Consider the following 15825-nt stretch of genomic DNA (forward strand, 5'->3'; position numbering starts at 1 on the left):
CCCCGGCATAGAGGACAGTGGCAGAAGCTGAAGCGCAGGAGAGCGCACCACAACTGAGTGACAGGGTGGGGGGAGGCTGCTATGGGACATCACTATTATGCTGGGGGCCGCCATGGGATGTCACTATTATGCTGGGGGCCGCCATGGGACATCACTATTATGCTGGGGGCTGCCATGGGACATCACTATTATGCTGGGGGCCACCATGGGATGTCACTATTATGCTGGGGGCTGCCATGGGACATCACTATTATGCTGGGGGCCGCCATGGGATGTCACTATTATGCTGGGGGCTGCCATGGGACATCACTATTATGCTGGGGGCTGCCATGGGACATCACTATTATGCTGGGGGCCGCCATGGGATGTCACTATTATGCTGGGGGCCGCCATGGGACGTCACTATTATGCTGGGGGCTGCCATGGGACGTCACTATTATGCTGGGGGCTGCCATGGGACGTCACTATTATGCTGGGGGCTGCCATGGGACGTCACTATTATGCTGGGGGCTGCCATGGGACATCACTATTATGCTGGGGGCTGCCATGGGACATCACTATTATGCTGGTGGTCACCATGGGACGTCACTATTACGCTGGGGGCCGACGGAGTGTCACCATTACGCCGCGAGATGTCACTATTACGCTGGGTGCCGCTGGGGGGTCACTATTACCACTGGGCTATGTTTACATGTGGCGGAAATGGGCAGGGGTGTTTCAAAATAGACGGTGCAGATTTTGACTGCTTTTTGGATGCGAAAATGCTGCAGAATTCTTCCACAGAAATTTCCGCTGAGGACATTCTGCAGCAATTCTGCATCCAAAAAGCAGTCAAAATCTGCGCGCTATTTTGAAGCGGCCCTGTCCTTTTTAGAACGACGGGGGTAAAATCATACGTTGTGATAAGTCCCGCCCCCTGACATGCTGGCACTTTTTGATTAAATAAGTGGGTTTTGGGTTGCAGTTTGGGTACTCAGTCTCTAAAAGGTTCTCGATTACTGGTATAGGCGGACCCCAGTAACCTTTCTGTAGCAAGAGTATAGACCAGTGGTTCCCAACCGGGGTGCCGCGGCACCCAGGAGTGCCGCAAGAAGCTGCCAGGGGTGCCGTGGCTCTGCAGCTAGTAGTCTTGGATTCATTATATTATGTCGCCATCCGCATATTCCAATGGCGACATAATACACAGAATCCAAGACTACTAGCCGTGGCACCCTTGGCATCCTCAATCAGGAGCTGGGGGCATATTTCATCTAGAGATCCGGTGGCAACAGAGCCAGCGTGCGAGAACGGCGGTGCAGACAGCTGCAGGGGACGAGCGACAGTCCTGGAGGTAAGTGGCTTTTTGAATGGGATTTGGGTGGGGGGTGAGGGACGTAATGGGAGCATGCTGGGGGGGAAGGGGTGAGCATGTGGGGTAGGGGGCAGCATGTGGGGTGGGGGGGGGTAATGGGAGCATGTAGGGTGGCAGGTAATAGGAGCATGTAAGGTGGGGGGTGAGGGGTGGGGGTAATGGGAACATGTAAGGCGGTGGTGGATGCGTGGGGTGTAACGGTTGCATGTAAGGTGGTGGTAGGTGAGTGGGTGGGGTAACTAGCACATGTAAGGTGGTGGTAGCTGCGGACCCGTAAATTGTGATATAAAGCTGTGGAGCCCAGAAACTTGCCTCTCTTCTAATCCTGCAGCAGCTGGCTGTAATTCACCACGCCCAGGAACTCTGCCTATGCCCACACCCTCACTTGGACACCCACATCCTCGACCCTTACCCCTACTCTTCATTATGGCGGATTAAGAATGGAGTCGGGCCCAAATAAATTACCCCACTGTACAGCACTGACAACTGTGGCTAATTCACCGCGCACAGAGACTTGTAGATAGCAGAGGATCTATGCTGTGACTTGAAAAAATTAACCTGCTGTCTTGCGCTGATACCTTGGTGTTATTTACTGCTCGCAGAGACTTGTAGATAAGAGAGGCTGTATGGAGTGGGAGAAGACTCTAAAGCCAGTAGATAGTGCTGATAACTGCGGCTATCTCAACCCCACCAAGGAAAGGGTATTGAGATGCTCTGCACAGCGGCAGAGCTGAAATACTTTGCAGTGGCCCAGGAAATATTACAGTACTGTTTAGCGGTGAGACCTCTATCTAATGCACTGCAGACAGAACGATATAACTGAACTAGTTTGCAGTAGGCTAGGAAATGTTATAGTGCAGTTTCACGATGAGAGCTCATTGTACGGCACTGCAGGCTGAGAACACTATTACTGAAAGGCTGGGAACAGGCCTAGATGCGTAATACAAAAGTTGGTGCACTACTGCTCCCAGCCAGCCACAACAGCAGCAGCACTATCCCTAACCTCTGCCAGCATGCGTCTGAGGCAAGCCACGGGCGGGACAAGTTGAAGTACTCGGCAGTCAACTGATCGGCCCAGCCACTCACTACTGTGGGCGGGAGAGGGCTGACGCGTCTCTCCTAGAGACGTATGTGTTTCCTGAAAGACGAAAACCGTGTATAAAGAGCTTTCAAACTGCATTTTTACTATCCAGCACTGGTTCCATTCTGGTTTCCATCTTCCATGAAGAAAACCAGGAAAGAGCTAGAAAATAATCATAGTGTCATATCTGGTATGACTAGCTTGCACTACCAGAGGTGACAAATTTTGGATACAAAGAAGTAATAAAACCAATGGCTGGTGATACAAGTGTTTTCAGAATAACTAGGAATACTAGAGCTAAGTATAGTCTCTCTTGCATATACTAAGCGTCAAAATAGAACATGCTGCGTTCTTTTTTGCACTCATGTATTATGCAATTCTTACTTGCACATATCAGCGAACCAGTGTAAAGCAATGTATTTGCCTGTGAATTACCACATACACCAAGTGCATAATATGCAGTAAACTTGCGCTCATGTGAGCCCGGCTTTACTGTATTTGTTGCACAGGGGCAGAAACAGTCTAAATATACCTATAAAAGCCCTTCACAGAGTTGACTAAAAGAACAATTTTATTAATCATTAATTAAAAACTTATAAATGGGCTAACAGGACAGACGCACACAAACCATCTGAGAGGTTCCTAGAGTTTAAAGAAACCATAACCCTTGTAGAGTAGGTGACACCATGACCCTTGTGGATAGTATAAGATTGAGAGAAGTCCCAAGGGACCACTAAAAAATAGTGTTGCCACCACTACAGTGAGTACCTCCTGATTAGTAGGTTCAGAGTAGTAGTATCAAAGTGTCAGACTATCTGGAGGAAGCAGACTGTCTGTGATACTATAGTTCACTATTCAGGGACAGAAGCACAAATACACCTTTTAGATGTAGAATGGGCGTTCATGTGCTTTCCTTGATAGTCACTTATTGGCTGATAGGTTTATCAAACAGCTCATCAATCTAGAAATAAATGTAGGATGTTTATTTAGAGCAACTCCATGTTTAAACGACTGTTCATTTATAAAAGCTCAATGTTGGTATAGTGGTGGCAACATTATTTTTTAGTGGTCTCTTGGGACTTCTCTCAATCTTATACTATCCACAAGGATCACGGTGTCACCTACTCTACAAGGGTTATGATTTCCTTAAACTCTAGGGATCTCCCAGATTGTTTGTGTGCGTCTGTCCTGTTAGCCCATTAAGGCCTCCTGCACACGGATTGCTCGCTGCCATAGGATTGCATTAGATAATGCAATCTTATGCAGACCGCCATGATTTGACCGCGTGAAATCACGCGTGGTAAACAAATCGCGGCATGTCCTATTTCTGTGAGCCTCGCAGAGGCCTGCACAGGAACGTCACTAGTGATGCCCCGGCTCCGCTTTCCGCACGTGCAGGCTTGGCAGCAGCCGACACATACCTGATCGGGGATTCGCTGGGAGCAGGTGAGCTGCGGTGGTCACTTGCAGGGGCACGGCATGCATTCGAGAATTCTCAAAGCAGGATCTGACATGGCCCTCTGCAGGAGGCCTAATACGTTTTTAATTAATTATAAAATTATTCTTTTAGTTTACTCTGTGAATGGCTTGTTGCTGATTTAGGGCCATTGCCCACGGATGAATTATCGCTGCGGAATCTGGGGCCAGAAACCCGCCACAAATTCCGCAGCAATAGCCATCCATAGACAAGATATGATAAGGGATTCTCCCCTTCCCACAAGTGGAAATCAATTGCGATTTTTCTGCTCACGAGCAGAATCGCAGCATGTTCTATTTTGCGCAGAAAAACGCGTGGACGGCTTGCAGTGCAGCCAATGGAAGCCGTCTATCCGTCACCGCCCAGCGCCGGCGCGTCATTCGCTGCCCTGCACATGCATGTTGGCTCGCTGGACTGGACAATCACAGTGGATCCAAAGCTGGTGAGTCAGATTCCATTGCAATATTCAACAATCAGAACTCGACACAGCCAGTTGATAAATAATTGCATTAAATTAACATTTTGATAAATGCTCTTAAATTACAAATACTATTTTCCTTTTTTATTAGATTATTTATGTGTATCGAAACCCAAAAGATGTCTTGGTGTCCTATTACCACTTCTACAACCTGAATCCAAAATTCAAATCTGGAATAAATTGGGAAATATTCACAGAGCGCTTCATATCAGGGAAAGGTAATAACAGAAAGCATGCAACTATTGTTTGATTTGTTCCTAAGCAAATCAATTGCAGTTTTTAGTTTTTAAGTCAAGCATTTCTAGATCCCACAGTTAAAAATAGCCATTATATATATATATATACTAAAGAAACACATATATCAAAGTGCTCTAAAAGTAAACGACAAATGGAGCCTCTGAAAAGTAGCTGCCTGAGTTCAGCTTTAAATCCATGTTCCCCATGCCCAAACATCCTCCCTAGCGCTCCAGTGGTATGGATATAGGTAGAAAAGGACTTACTTCGTAGGGGTGCCTGGTCCGCGGCACACCTCAATCCTGGGAGGCTTATAATGTAAATGGGTGATAAAGATGTTTTGCAAGGTTCCAAAATAGAGATCTATTCAAATAAATGCAACACATTTCGGCTTTCAAGCAAGCCTTGAAAGCCGAAAAGCGTTGTATTTATTTGAATACATCTCTCCTTTGGAACCATGAAACATCTTTATCACCTATTTACATTATAAGCCTCCCGGGATTGAGGTGTGCCACGGACTAGGCACACCTCAAGACCCCTGCTCGAGACCCCTAGTAATCAGCTGATCACTTGGCCCACTGTCAGCGCAGCTGGCAGGATGTGTATCATAGGGGTTGGGAGAGGAAGCATAGCAGCTAGCTTCACTCCTATTGAAGTCAATGGGAGCTAAAGCAGCTATTACATTTTCTGACACAGATCCAGCCTGCTGCTGATACTGGGCCGGGCAATCAGCTCATTGCCAGGGATTCCGAGCTGCTGGTTCTTGTCAATTAACTATTGATGACCTATTCTAAGGATAGATGATCAATAATTTTTGCCCGGAAAACCCCTTTAATAATTGTGTAATTTTAAGCAAAACCCATGAGCAGCTAAGTACAACTTAAAATGGTATTTCAACATATAAAATGTGATTTATATAGAAAGTATGCAGTACAAAATAAAAATCCTCAATATAAAGTAATCAAATCTTTTCAACGGTTTTCCACATAATCACTCAGCACTTGCTGGCCCAAAATGCAATATTTGTAGCTTGCTACCTGGTGTTGTGATCTGTAGTCCAGTTAGTTGGCCGAACATGCTCAGTCCCAGTACCAGGAGTTTTAGGAGGGTGTAACTGAGCAGTAATGTGAGAGGCTCAGCAGTAAGGAAGCACAATATGGGATGAACAAGAGGAGAATCCTTGCTCTTCAGCAGTCTGGGTATAGAGAGGGAAAAGCTTGGAATACATCCACATCCACTCTGAAGCACATGGGGAGAAGCAGTTTAAAAAAGTCTATTTAGAAATTTTTCTTATGATGGCAGCTGTCAGTGTTATTGGGGCTTCGCATCACTACAATTATAGTGACCATCAGTTTCACATTTTTGTATATTCGGTCATACTTGATATATCATGGGATGTGTAGTACGAGTTGAATTTAAAAATGTCTACGTCTGATAGATGCCTCAAACAAGTGCCAACTGTCAGCCATCAGTCACCATGGGCTAAAAAAATCACATACCTTTAACACATACTTTTTTCCCGCTGAATAGCTATGACAGATGCCTCCAATGGAAGCAATCTATGACATGTAGGTTGCCATATTAAATAAAGTATATGTTAACATGTGCTTGAAGTGTAGACTTTCAGTTTTAGTTCAAGTGGTTTCACAAAAATATTGCATTAACCATATAAGATTTACTGCCATTTTACATAGTCCTTCAATTTTCAGAGACTCAAAAGTGATTGAACAATTGACTGATAAACACTCTTATAGTCTAGTGTAGCTTATTACTTCCTTATTTCACAACACATGAATGAGATAAATGGTCTAGAGCTGATTCCAAGTGTTGAAGTTGCATTTAATAGCTGTGCATGGGTGCTCTTAATATGTGGTCCAATGAGGTGTCAATGCAAGAAGACCATCTTAGAGGCCAATTCACATGGCTGTATTTTCGGGTGGTATGCTGTACATGTATTACATGCCAAACAATCCCTGCATGTCCCTTTTTGTCTTCTGTTTTTACAGACGAAATTAGGACATGCTATGCATTGTGCATGGTCCATGGAAATGGGAAAGCACAGAGTTAGGTTGACATACAGGTACTATCATACAGGCAGGGTCTAAAAGCACACTACAAATACTAAAAACTTGCAAACATCAGATACGTGGATATTGTATTGTATTACTGGTGCATTTATAAATTTGAGGTTTATTTATGATCAAAGTTTATAATGCATCATCCAGTATATTTATTTCACTTTGCTTCGGAAGTGCTGTCTTACCGCGGATGAAATCCATTATTACAGTAAAAGAAAATAATTTTTTTATAGATTGGGTGGCTTACCCGCTTCTTGCTGAATATGCAATAAATGATCAGTACCAACATTCAGACTGGTTATCTGAAATACAACAGTGTAGACATTGCTCTACAGTTTGGTTAGAATGTTCAGTCTGGCCTTTTATGTTTCAGGCTCATAAGCTGAAAAGGAAGAAATTTGCATATTAAGGCCTTGTTCAGACAAGCGTGTATTTGTGCGCTATTACGTGCGCACAAAAACCCGTGTTTATTAGAATCATTGATTTCCTATGATGTATTCACATGTCCATTTTACAGCCATGCAAATTTCCGCACCTGCAATAAATAGAACATGCATGCACCGCATAGGTCCGTGTTGCAAGGAAATATTCCCCGTGGGGGATTCCCCTCATCACTGAACACTGTGACAGCACTGTCACAGTGTTCAATAATGATGGCACTCCCCACGGAGAGTAAAGAATCCCCTGCCACAGCTGTTGCAGCTGTGGCAAATGAACGCATTGCTCTCCCAGTGCTTTCAATGGAGCTGCTGCTGGCAGCCCCATTGAAAGCAATGGGCTGCCGGTAACCCCTGCAGTGATTTTCGGGGAAGGGCTTTAAATATAAGCCCTTCCCTGAAAATCATCCCTGGCTTGTGTAAAAGATTTAAAAAAATATATACTTACCTCTCCGGCACTGTCGGGGCTCGGCGCATTCAGCCGCTTGGTCCCCCTGCACTGCTCTGAAGTTCTTTAGGCAGGTGGGTATTTAAAATTCCCACCTGCTTAAAGGGCTGTCTGATTGGCTGAGCGCTCAACCAATCACAGGCAGCACTCAGCCATTCATTGAATGACAGCTGAGCACTGCCTGTGATTGGTCACAGCGCTCAGCCAATCACAGGCAACGCTCAGCCATTCATTGAATTTAATGAATGCTTGTGTGGACTAGGCCTAAGCTTAGAACTAAAAGCCCTCCAAAACTAATAAGTTGAGAATTTGGATCAGAAACAATATTTTCTAGAATACCATGAATGCTGACTACATTTTTAATAAGCAGTTTAGATGATATCTTAGGAGAAGATGGAGAAGAACAAGAATATAAGAAAATGGAGAAGAACACAAAGATTATAAAAACGCTATGCAGATGTTGTCCATAATCAGCTGTGAACCTAGAAACCCAGTGCCATGAACATAGATTCCCATTGCTGCAAGGAAACAGTTCTAGTCCCTAATCACCAAGCTGCTTCCTCCTCCTGGGGGGAGAAAGAGAAAAATTAAGAAGGCGCAGATCTTATTCTGCTTCATATCCCTCTTCCCTCTTCCTTCTACCTCTCCACTCTATTTTTCCTTCTTATACTTCGCCTTCTCCCAATTCTCCCTCCCCTTAAGGCCTTATGCACACAGCCATGACGGGCTCTGCAAGTGGAAAACTGCAGCAGAGTCCATCACAGCGCCCCCCCAAGACCCCATACTTGCCTTCGGATCCGTTGTTAGTGTTGATGGAATTCAATGTTCAAAACTGACCAGGAGCAACATATGGATGGATTTTTCTGTTATCTGGAGTACAAGAGACAAGTGTGGTAGCTAGGTTGTTCTGTCACTTTGCAGTGCTGAAGTTTGAGATTCAAATTTGGCCAAGGGCAAAATCTGGTTGGGATTTTTTTTTTTTTGATTCTTTGGGTTTATTCTTATTGCTGTTATCCTCCTTCGGCATAGGACAGACAAGTGTGGTGGCTCGATTGCTAGTGCTGCTACTTTGGCAGTGCTAAATTTCTAAGTTCAAATTTGACTAAGGACAACCTCTGGATGGAGTTTTTCAAAGTCTACGCAGATATTCTTCTTTTTTTAAACTTGTTTTATTGAAGAATCTATTCCATTTATGCAAACAAATACAGTTACAATGTATTAGGTTATCAAAACATAATACGTTAGGTATATTTGAAGCAATTGTAATAATATATTTAATAATTTTAATCCTAAAATACAGAAAAAAATGATTTTTTTTTATTGTGTATAAAAATATATTGATTTAGTAATACCAAATATAGTTAGGTTAATTTTGTGTCATTTCACCCGATATGGTTGTTGTGAACTTCTAAATCTCCTTGGTTAGGTGATTATTCAGAGCATCACTTTGTATTTGGAGCAGATATCTAATATAAAAAAGCCTACAGGTCTGTGTGTGTGTGTGTGTGTGTGTGTGTGTGTGTGTCTGTCTCTCTATCTTTCTCTCACTCTGTCTCTCTGTGTATGTGTGTCTGTCTCTCTGTCTGTCTCACTGTCCTCGATCATTCAGCTTCACTGTTTGTCGATTCCTCTCCCGACCATTCAGCTTCAGTTTGCCATCCCTCTCCAACCATTCAGCTTCACTGTTTGCCATCTTTCCCCAACCATTGAACTTCACGGTTTGCCATCTCTCTGACCATTCAGCTTTACTATTTGCCATCTCTCTCCCTGACCATTGAGCTTCACTGTTTGTCATCTCTCTCTCTCCGACCATTCAGCTTCACTGTTTGTCATCTCTCTCTCTCCGACCATTCAGCTTCACTGTTTGTCATCTCTCTCTCTCCGACCATTCAGCTTCACTGTTTGTCATCTCTCTCTCTCCGACCATTCAGCTTCACTGTTTGTCATCTCTCTCTCTCCGACCATTCAGCTTCACTGTTTGTCATCTCTCTCTCTCCGACCATTCAGCTTCACTGTTTGTCATCTCTCTCTCTCCGACCATTCAGCTTCACTGTTTGTCATCTCTCTCTCTCCGACCATTCAGCTTCACTGTTTGGTCGGAGAGAGAGAGATGACAAACAGTGAAGCTGAATGGTCGGAGAGAGAGAGATGACATTCAGCTTCACTGTTTGTCATCTCTCTCTCTCCGACCATTCAGCTTCACTGTTTGTCATCTCTCTCTCTCCGACCATTGAACTTCACTGTTTGCCATCTCTCCCTCTGACCATTCAGCTTCACTGTTTGCCATCTCTCCCTCTGACCATTCAGCTTCACTGTTTGCCGTCTCTCTCCCTCTGACCATTCAGCTTCACTGTTTGCCGTCTCTCTCCCTCTGACCATTGAGCTTCACTGTTTGCCGTCTCTCTCCCTAACCATTGAGCTTCACTGTTTGCTGTCTCTCTCTCCGACCATTCAGCTTCACTGTTTGCAGTGTCTCCATGGCTTGCTATGAACATCCTTTAGCAACACTTCACACTCCCAAGTTATAGACTTAACATTATGACTTTCAATTTGCCTGACAGCTCACTGAATTAATCATCTAAAATTTCAAGATTTTATTGTGGTATTGAGCATGTACCTAATCTAATGACCCCAAAATCATCCACCAAAGGTAAAGCATAGGGGTCAAAGACAAGTGCCAGAGAAAGCATATAGGCTTGTTTACACAAGAATATGAGATTGTTTATTGGTCTAGTATGAATTGAGGAGCATTCAGAGTAAAAATAGTATTTAAGGAACTCCACCATATATCCCAAATATTGTGGAATTTTTCAGAACACTTTCTATTTTTATAAACAATTTTTTTTCTATTACCAGGATTTTTGGGGAGACTTGAAATATAAACCCTACCCTGAAAATAAGTTCTAGCTAGATTACTTAAAAAAAAACCCACACATTACCTATTAGGCACGGTCCAGTTCCTCCTGCTGGTCTCTGGAGCTCCGGCATGCTTGCTTCTGTCCTCAGCAACTGAAGATCGCTTCCTGGAGGCAGGATTTATGAAACCTGTAACCAGGAAGCAATGTCTCTGATTGGCTGAGCAGCACTTGAGAAGCAATCAATGCAGCGCTCGATGCACCAATGTTATGGCTGCAATTGGTGCATCAAGTGCTGTATTGATTGGCTGAGCAGAGCTCGAGAACCAGTCGGTCGTCTAGTTGTGGAGGTGGGATTTATGAATTGGCCAATCAACGCCGCGTCTCAGCCAATTCATAAATCTCGCCTCCACAACGTGATGGCTGTGATTGGTTCTTCGACTGCTGCATTGATATAGAAGGATAATATCAAACATACCACTAAAGCAACCTAAAAGCTTTATAAAAAGGAAATCTTCAATACCTGAGTTAGTAATATGACCTCAACCTGGTTAAGAATGCTTTTCACTAGCTGAAGACAAAATAGAAGACAGAAAGATCCATGAACAAAATCTAACTGAAGACAGTCGCAGTAAAGTCCTGGGAATGTATCTCAGGGGGAGGAACTCAGTATTTGGTCATATCGATGTGCTTTAGACTTCAGACAGTCATTGACTGCAAAGTATTAGCATCCAGATAATTCTTATATTTAGAATTGTGTTACCTTGTACAATTCCTTGAATCTGTGAAAATAGTGAAAATGGAGGAAGTATGTAAAACATGGCTGTAATTCCTATATGACTAATGCCATATTTTGGTTAAACCCCTTGATTTGAAGCTGAAATTCTACACTTAAATTGAAATTTAATAACTATTTCAAATCAACTGTGGTGGTGTACAGAAGCAAAATTATGAAAATTGTGTCAACTTCTGGACCTAACAGTGGTTGTAGTGTTCACCAATGAATGTTGCTACATTTATTGCAAATGTGGCCTTGATGACAATCGCAAACGTTTCCTTAGACCGGGTGCTCCATTTTGTATTAAGTCCTTGAAAGGTTGCATGATCAGTCATTGATCTTGGACTGCAGGCTGTCGCAGTATCCGTAAAAGTATTTGCTGGCAAAACGTCAATGTGTAGTCTGTTGCTTTTCACTCAAATAACATTATTGCATGAAGCTATGGAATACACTGCCGGGGCCAGGATACAGCGCGGGAAGTATAAATCTTTTTATTTCATTTCACCAGTAAAATATCCGTGCAGGAATCAGGCAGCGTACTTCTCCACCATGGACCGGCAGTGACAAAGCATTTTGGAGAAACCTGTTGCCTCATTCCTGTATGGATAGTTAACCTGTCAAATGAAATAAAAGGATTTCTACTTCCCTCGCTGTATCCTGGCCCCGGCAGTGTGTTCCATAGCTTCATGCAATTAACGGCATCCACCTGCAAAGAGGAATGAGCAGCTGCCAGCTGGATTACATTCTCCTTGCCTAGAACTTCAGGAGCTTCAGGTGAGCAGCTCTTGTAACCTGCAGAGAACTATTTTACCAAATTGTCCCACATATGAGGCGCTTTTTATTTTATTCTATTAGTTACAGTACTAGTAAATTTGCACTTTGTGAATTACTTTAGAGCACCATACGGTTTTAATTTCAAAGTTTAGAAATATTATGCATTTATAAATTCTGGAAAGAAACATTTAATCTTATCTTACAGTTTTTGGTGGCTCGTGGTTTGATCATGTCAGGGGCTGGTACACACATAAAGAGGATTTCAACATACTTTTTGTAACATATGAAGAAATGAAAAAGGTAATTATTGGGTTTATTTGATGATAACAACCTGTGCAGTATATAAAGTGAATTTAACAACTATGGCATCCGGTTGGAATTTACATCTATGAAAGGGTTTTACAACCAAATCCATAAAATCTGTCACAGTTGTGATTTCTGATTCTCTGTTCTCAGAGTGATAGTGTATATCCACCACTTCACTATATTTTACAACTTAACATCAATATAATCAACATAACAAAATTATTTCATACATGCAATGTAATGCAAATTGTAGTGATCCTATGTTATAGCACAAGTAGCATTCACAATTCTTCCAGTACAGTTGGCAAGTGTGTGACATACACAAACCTAACATCTTAGCTGGGAATGTTAGCTTCAATTCATCAAATTACTCTACAGTGCCTTCAATTCCCAGAATGTAAATCACTAGTGCTAGACAGTGTGGACATTGAGCCTGATAGTAACACAGAGGCCGTGTAACCAAAGATCGTCGAGTGGCCCTGTGACTTTGTACACTCATAAAGATCGACGCCATTGTGGTACAAGCCACAAGTGGCCGTGACAATGACCAGCAGATCCCAAAATATCCACTGAGGTTTGATTATTTTTTTTTTTTGCAATATGCAGGTCGCTGTTACGATCTCTTGCAGCTCACACCACAACTTAATTCAAGTCAATGAGTGTGATGTCACAATTCTATAGACCTCTTTTGTCACTTGACCCATCTCATGGCCAAAAACCAACATGTAACCTTAGCCTTAAGCCGTGGAGGCAGCATTTGCAACCCTTCGGTTTTACTGTTCATGTAGAATGTATGGTTAACTTCCTTGATGCCCTACTTAATATGGCTGGCACAATCTGTTGCTTCCTTGATCCTCTCTTCATATACACTACTGGTCAAAAGTCTTCAGGCACCATAAGCATTCTGAGTTTCAGGGTGAATGCTATCGACTAAAATGTGAGGACATTGTCTCACTAAAAAATTTTACTGTATGTTAGCAAACTGCTACATATCCAGAATGCAACCTGCTAAAAGTAAGCATTTAGTTGACAAGAGCGATCTCTTCGCTGTATATCCTGCTGTGTCATAGTCCCTGTTTTTTACAAATATTTCCGCTGCATTTCTAGTCTGTTATTGGAACCTTAGTAACTTGAAATCCACTTCAGAAAGGTGAGTGATGAGTATTGAATAACAAGAAGTCAAGGTAATTATTATTATTGATATCAAGTGGTCATAAGAAACTGTTAAGGCCCATTTAGACACAACAATTATTGCTCAAAATTCACTCGAAACCATCTTTTGAGCAATAATCGTTGTATGTAACTACTGACATCGTGCAGTTTTCAGTAAGCCATCGCTCATCGTCGTCTTTCAGCATGCTGAGAGACATCGATGAGCCTTATCAGGGATTAACAGGGGGATACAGCTGATACTATTGTTTCAGCTATATCCCGCTCCCTGATGACAGGCTAGGTATGAAGAACAGAGGGGTCCAGCTCTGTTCTCCATACCCCGCTCGGAGTGCCTGGCTGTATAACAGCGGGGCGCTCCATGCAGAAAACAGCTGGAGGCCAAAAGGCAAGTGGGGAAACCCCGCTTGTCTTCTGCATCTGCCGCTCAGAGCGTTCAGCTGTATAACAGCTGGGCACTCGGAGCGGAGAACAGCTGGATGCAGAAGGCAAGCGGGGACACCCTGCTTGTCTTATGCATCCTCCGCTTAGAGCTCCCAGCTGTATGACAGCTGGGCACTCTGAGCGGGGAACAGCTGGATGCAGAAGGCAAGCGGGGACACCCTGCTTGTCTTATGCATCCTCCGCTTAGAGCTCCTAGCTGTATGACAGCTGGGTGCTCCCAGCGGGGAACAGCTGGATGCAGAAAACAAGTGGCCCCCCCCGCTTGTCTTCTGCATCCTCCAGAGAGCAAGGTGATCACTCAACATTTGAGCAATCATCTTGGGATGTAAATGACACAATGATTATCGCTCAATAGACATCCTACAGCGATAATCATTGTGTCTAAATGGGTCTTCACTGTCACTCTGCTGTTTCTGTATGAATGGACTCTACGCTACATTCTTTCCATCAGCATTGCAGGAGTTAATCCTCCCCATTGCTCTCAGCCCAGCTGCAAGGTAATAGGCTATTGTCCTCCTATTTAACTAAGCTGGGGATCCTCCTCCTTTGCCTGAGTGTTGCTGTGAGTTTGCCTCAGTCACCCAGCAAGCGTCTCCTGTATCAGACTTCTGTGTCTGCCCTGATTCCTGGACTTTTATCAAATAATGTTTCTCTGCCTGCCCCAACATTGCACTGGATTCTGATTACAGTTTGGCCTGTTTTCACAGTGCTTTGCATCGGTGCCTCTGACTTTCGTGGGTCAGCTGCCAACCACATCGGGACTACTCCAGAAGGTAGCAGCCTGATTGGTTTCCCGTAGCGAAGTCCAGATCCCTGCAAATGGGTTAAAGGGTGAATACCAGGGAATCATCAGAATAACACCCTTAGGATTAGCTTAAAGCCAAACCAGTTCGTTGGCACAGTGGGTTCACACTCGCTGTCCATAACCGTACGCTGAGGCCATGGACCCCGCTGATCCCTCCTGCCGGGGACTCTAAGAATTGTTTGAAGAGATGGTTTAACAGCGTGATCGCCAGGAGAAAATACTGCCATACTTGTACAATGTGAACACTCGCCTGAACTACATAATAACTACTGCAATGGCACCACATTAGCCACAACTCCGGTACTTCCCCAAAGACTGGCTCTGTGGGTGGATACGATCCTTGATTATCTGCCCCTCCATGCTACGATGGAGATCCTAAACAATGCCATGGGTTCACTAGTCAGTGCTCTCTACACTTCAAACTGTTAGCATGGTCTGAAGGGAACAGATGAGTTAAGGTGGCTTTCATGATGTCTCACCTTTCCAGACAGGCGCTGGCCTGGATAAACCCTATTTTGGAGAGACCTTTCCCGTGGTCAGTAACCTAAGTATGTTTGTGGAGATGTTCTGGAAAGTCTTTGAGCCTAGTCGTACAACTTCAGCTGCCTCCTCCCTACTGCATCTGTATGCCACTCAATTGTGAACCCTGGCCTCTTGAGTTGGGCTGGAAAAATGTGGCCCTGGTGGCAGTGTTTTGGGAGGGCTTGGCAAGTCAAATTAAGGATGAATTGGTGGGTCATGAGATTCTGTCCTGCCTGGACACCTTGATCTCTCTGGCTACAAGAATTGATCTTCCAGGGAAGAGGTGTTAGTGAAATTTAGATTAATTCAAAGAAATGGTTCATTTTGATGATGCCTTTAACGCATTCCGAGAGGTTATCATGACCCGTTTATGAACCATGAAACAATTTTTAATCTTGTTCTTTTCCCGGAATTATGGAGACACAGATATTTGCCAATTTATCTCAGAAATGGTATCAGGATGCACCTAAGACTGGTATTTGCTGATGTCTTACAAACAGAACAATTAAAGGATAATCCCTCAGCATTTAACAATGTATTTATGCCAAAAATTATATTTTAGCATGGGAATATGGTCTTTTAACCAA

The 15825-nt window shown here is 43.6% G+C and overlaps 1 protein-coding gene across 1 annotated transcript in view; it reads left to right on the forward strand.

The window, feature by feature from the left end:
* Positions 1–15825, forward strand: part of LOC136580517 (amine sulfotransferase-like) — a 104241-nt gene that overhangs the window by 83341 nt on the left and 5075 nt on the right. The window contains exons 5-6 of the mRNA XM_066581168.1: positions 4479–4605; positions 12197–12291. Of these exons, the coding sequence (XP_066437265.1) occupies positions 4479–4605; positions 12197–12291 (222 nt within the window). The remainder of the gene's footprint in view (positions 1–4478; positions 4606–12196; positions 12292–15825) is intronic.

This window comes from Eleutherodactylus coqui, chromosome 1 (assembly GCF_035609145.1).
Source record: "Eleutherodactylus coqui strain aEleCoq1 chromosome 1, aEleCoq1.hap1, whole genome shotgun sequence".
Taxonomy (NCBI): Eukaryota; Metazoa; Chordata; class Amphibia; order Anura; family Eleutherodactylidae; genus Eleutherodactylus; species Eleutherodactylus coqui.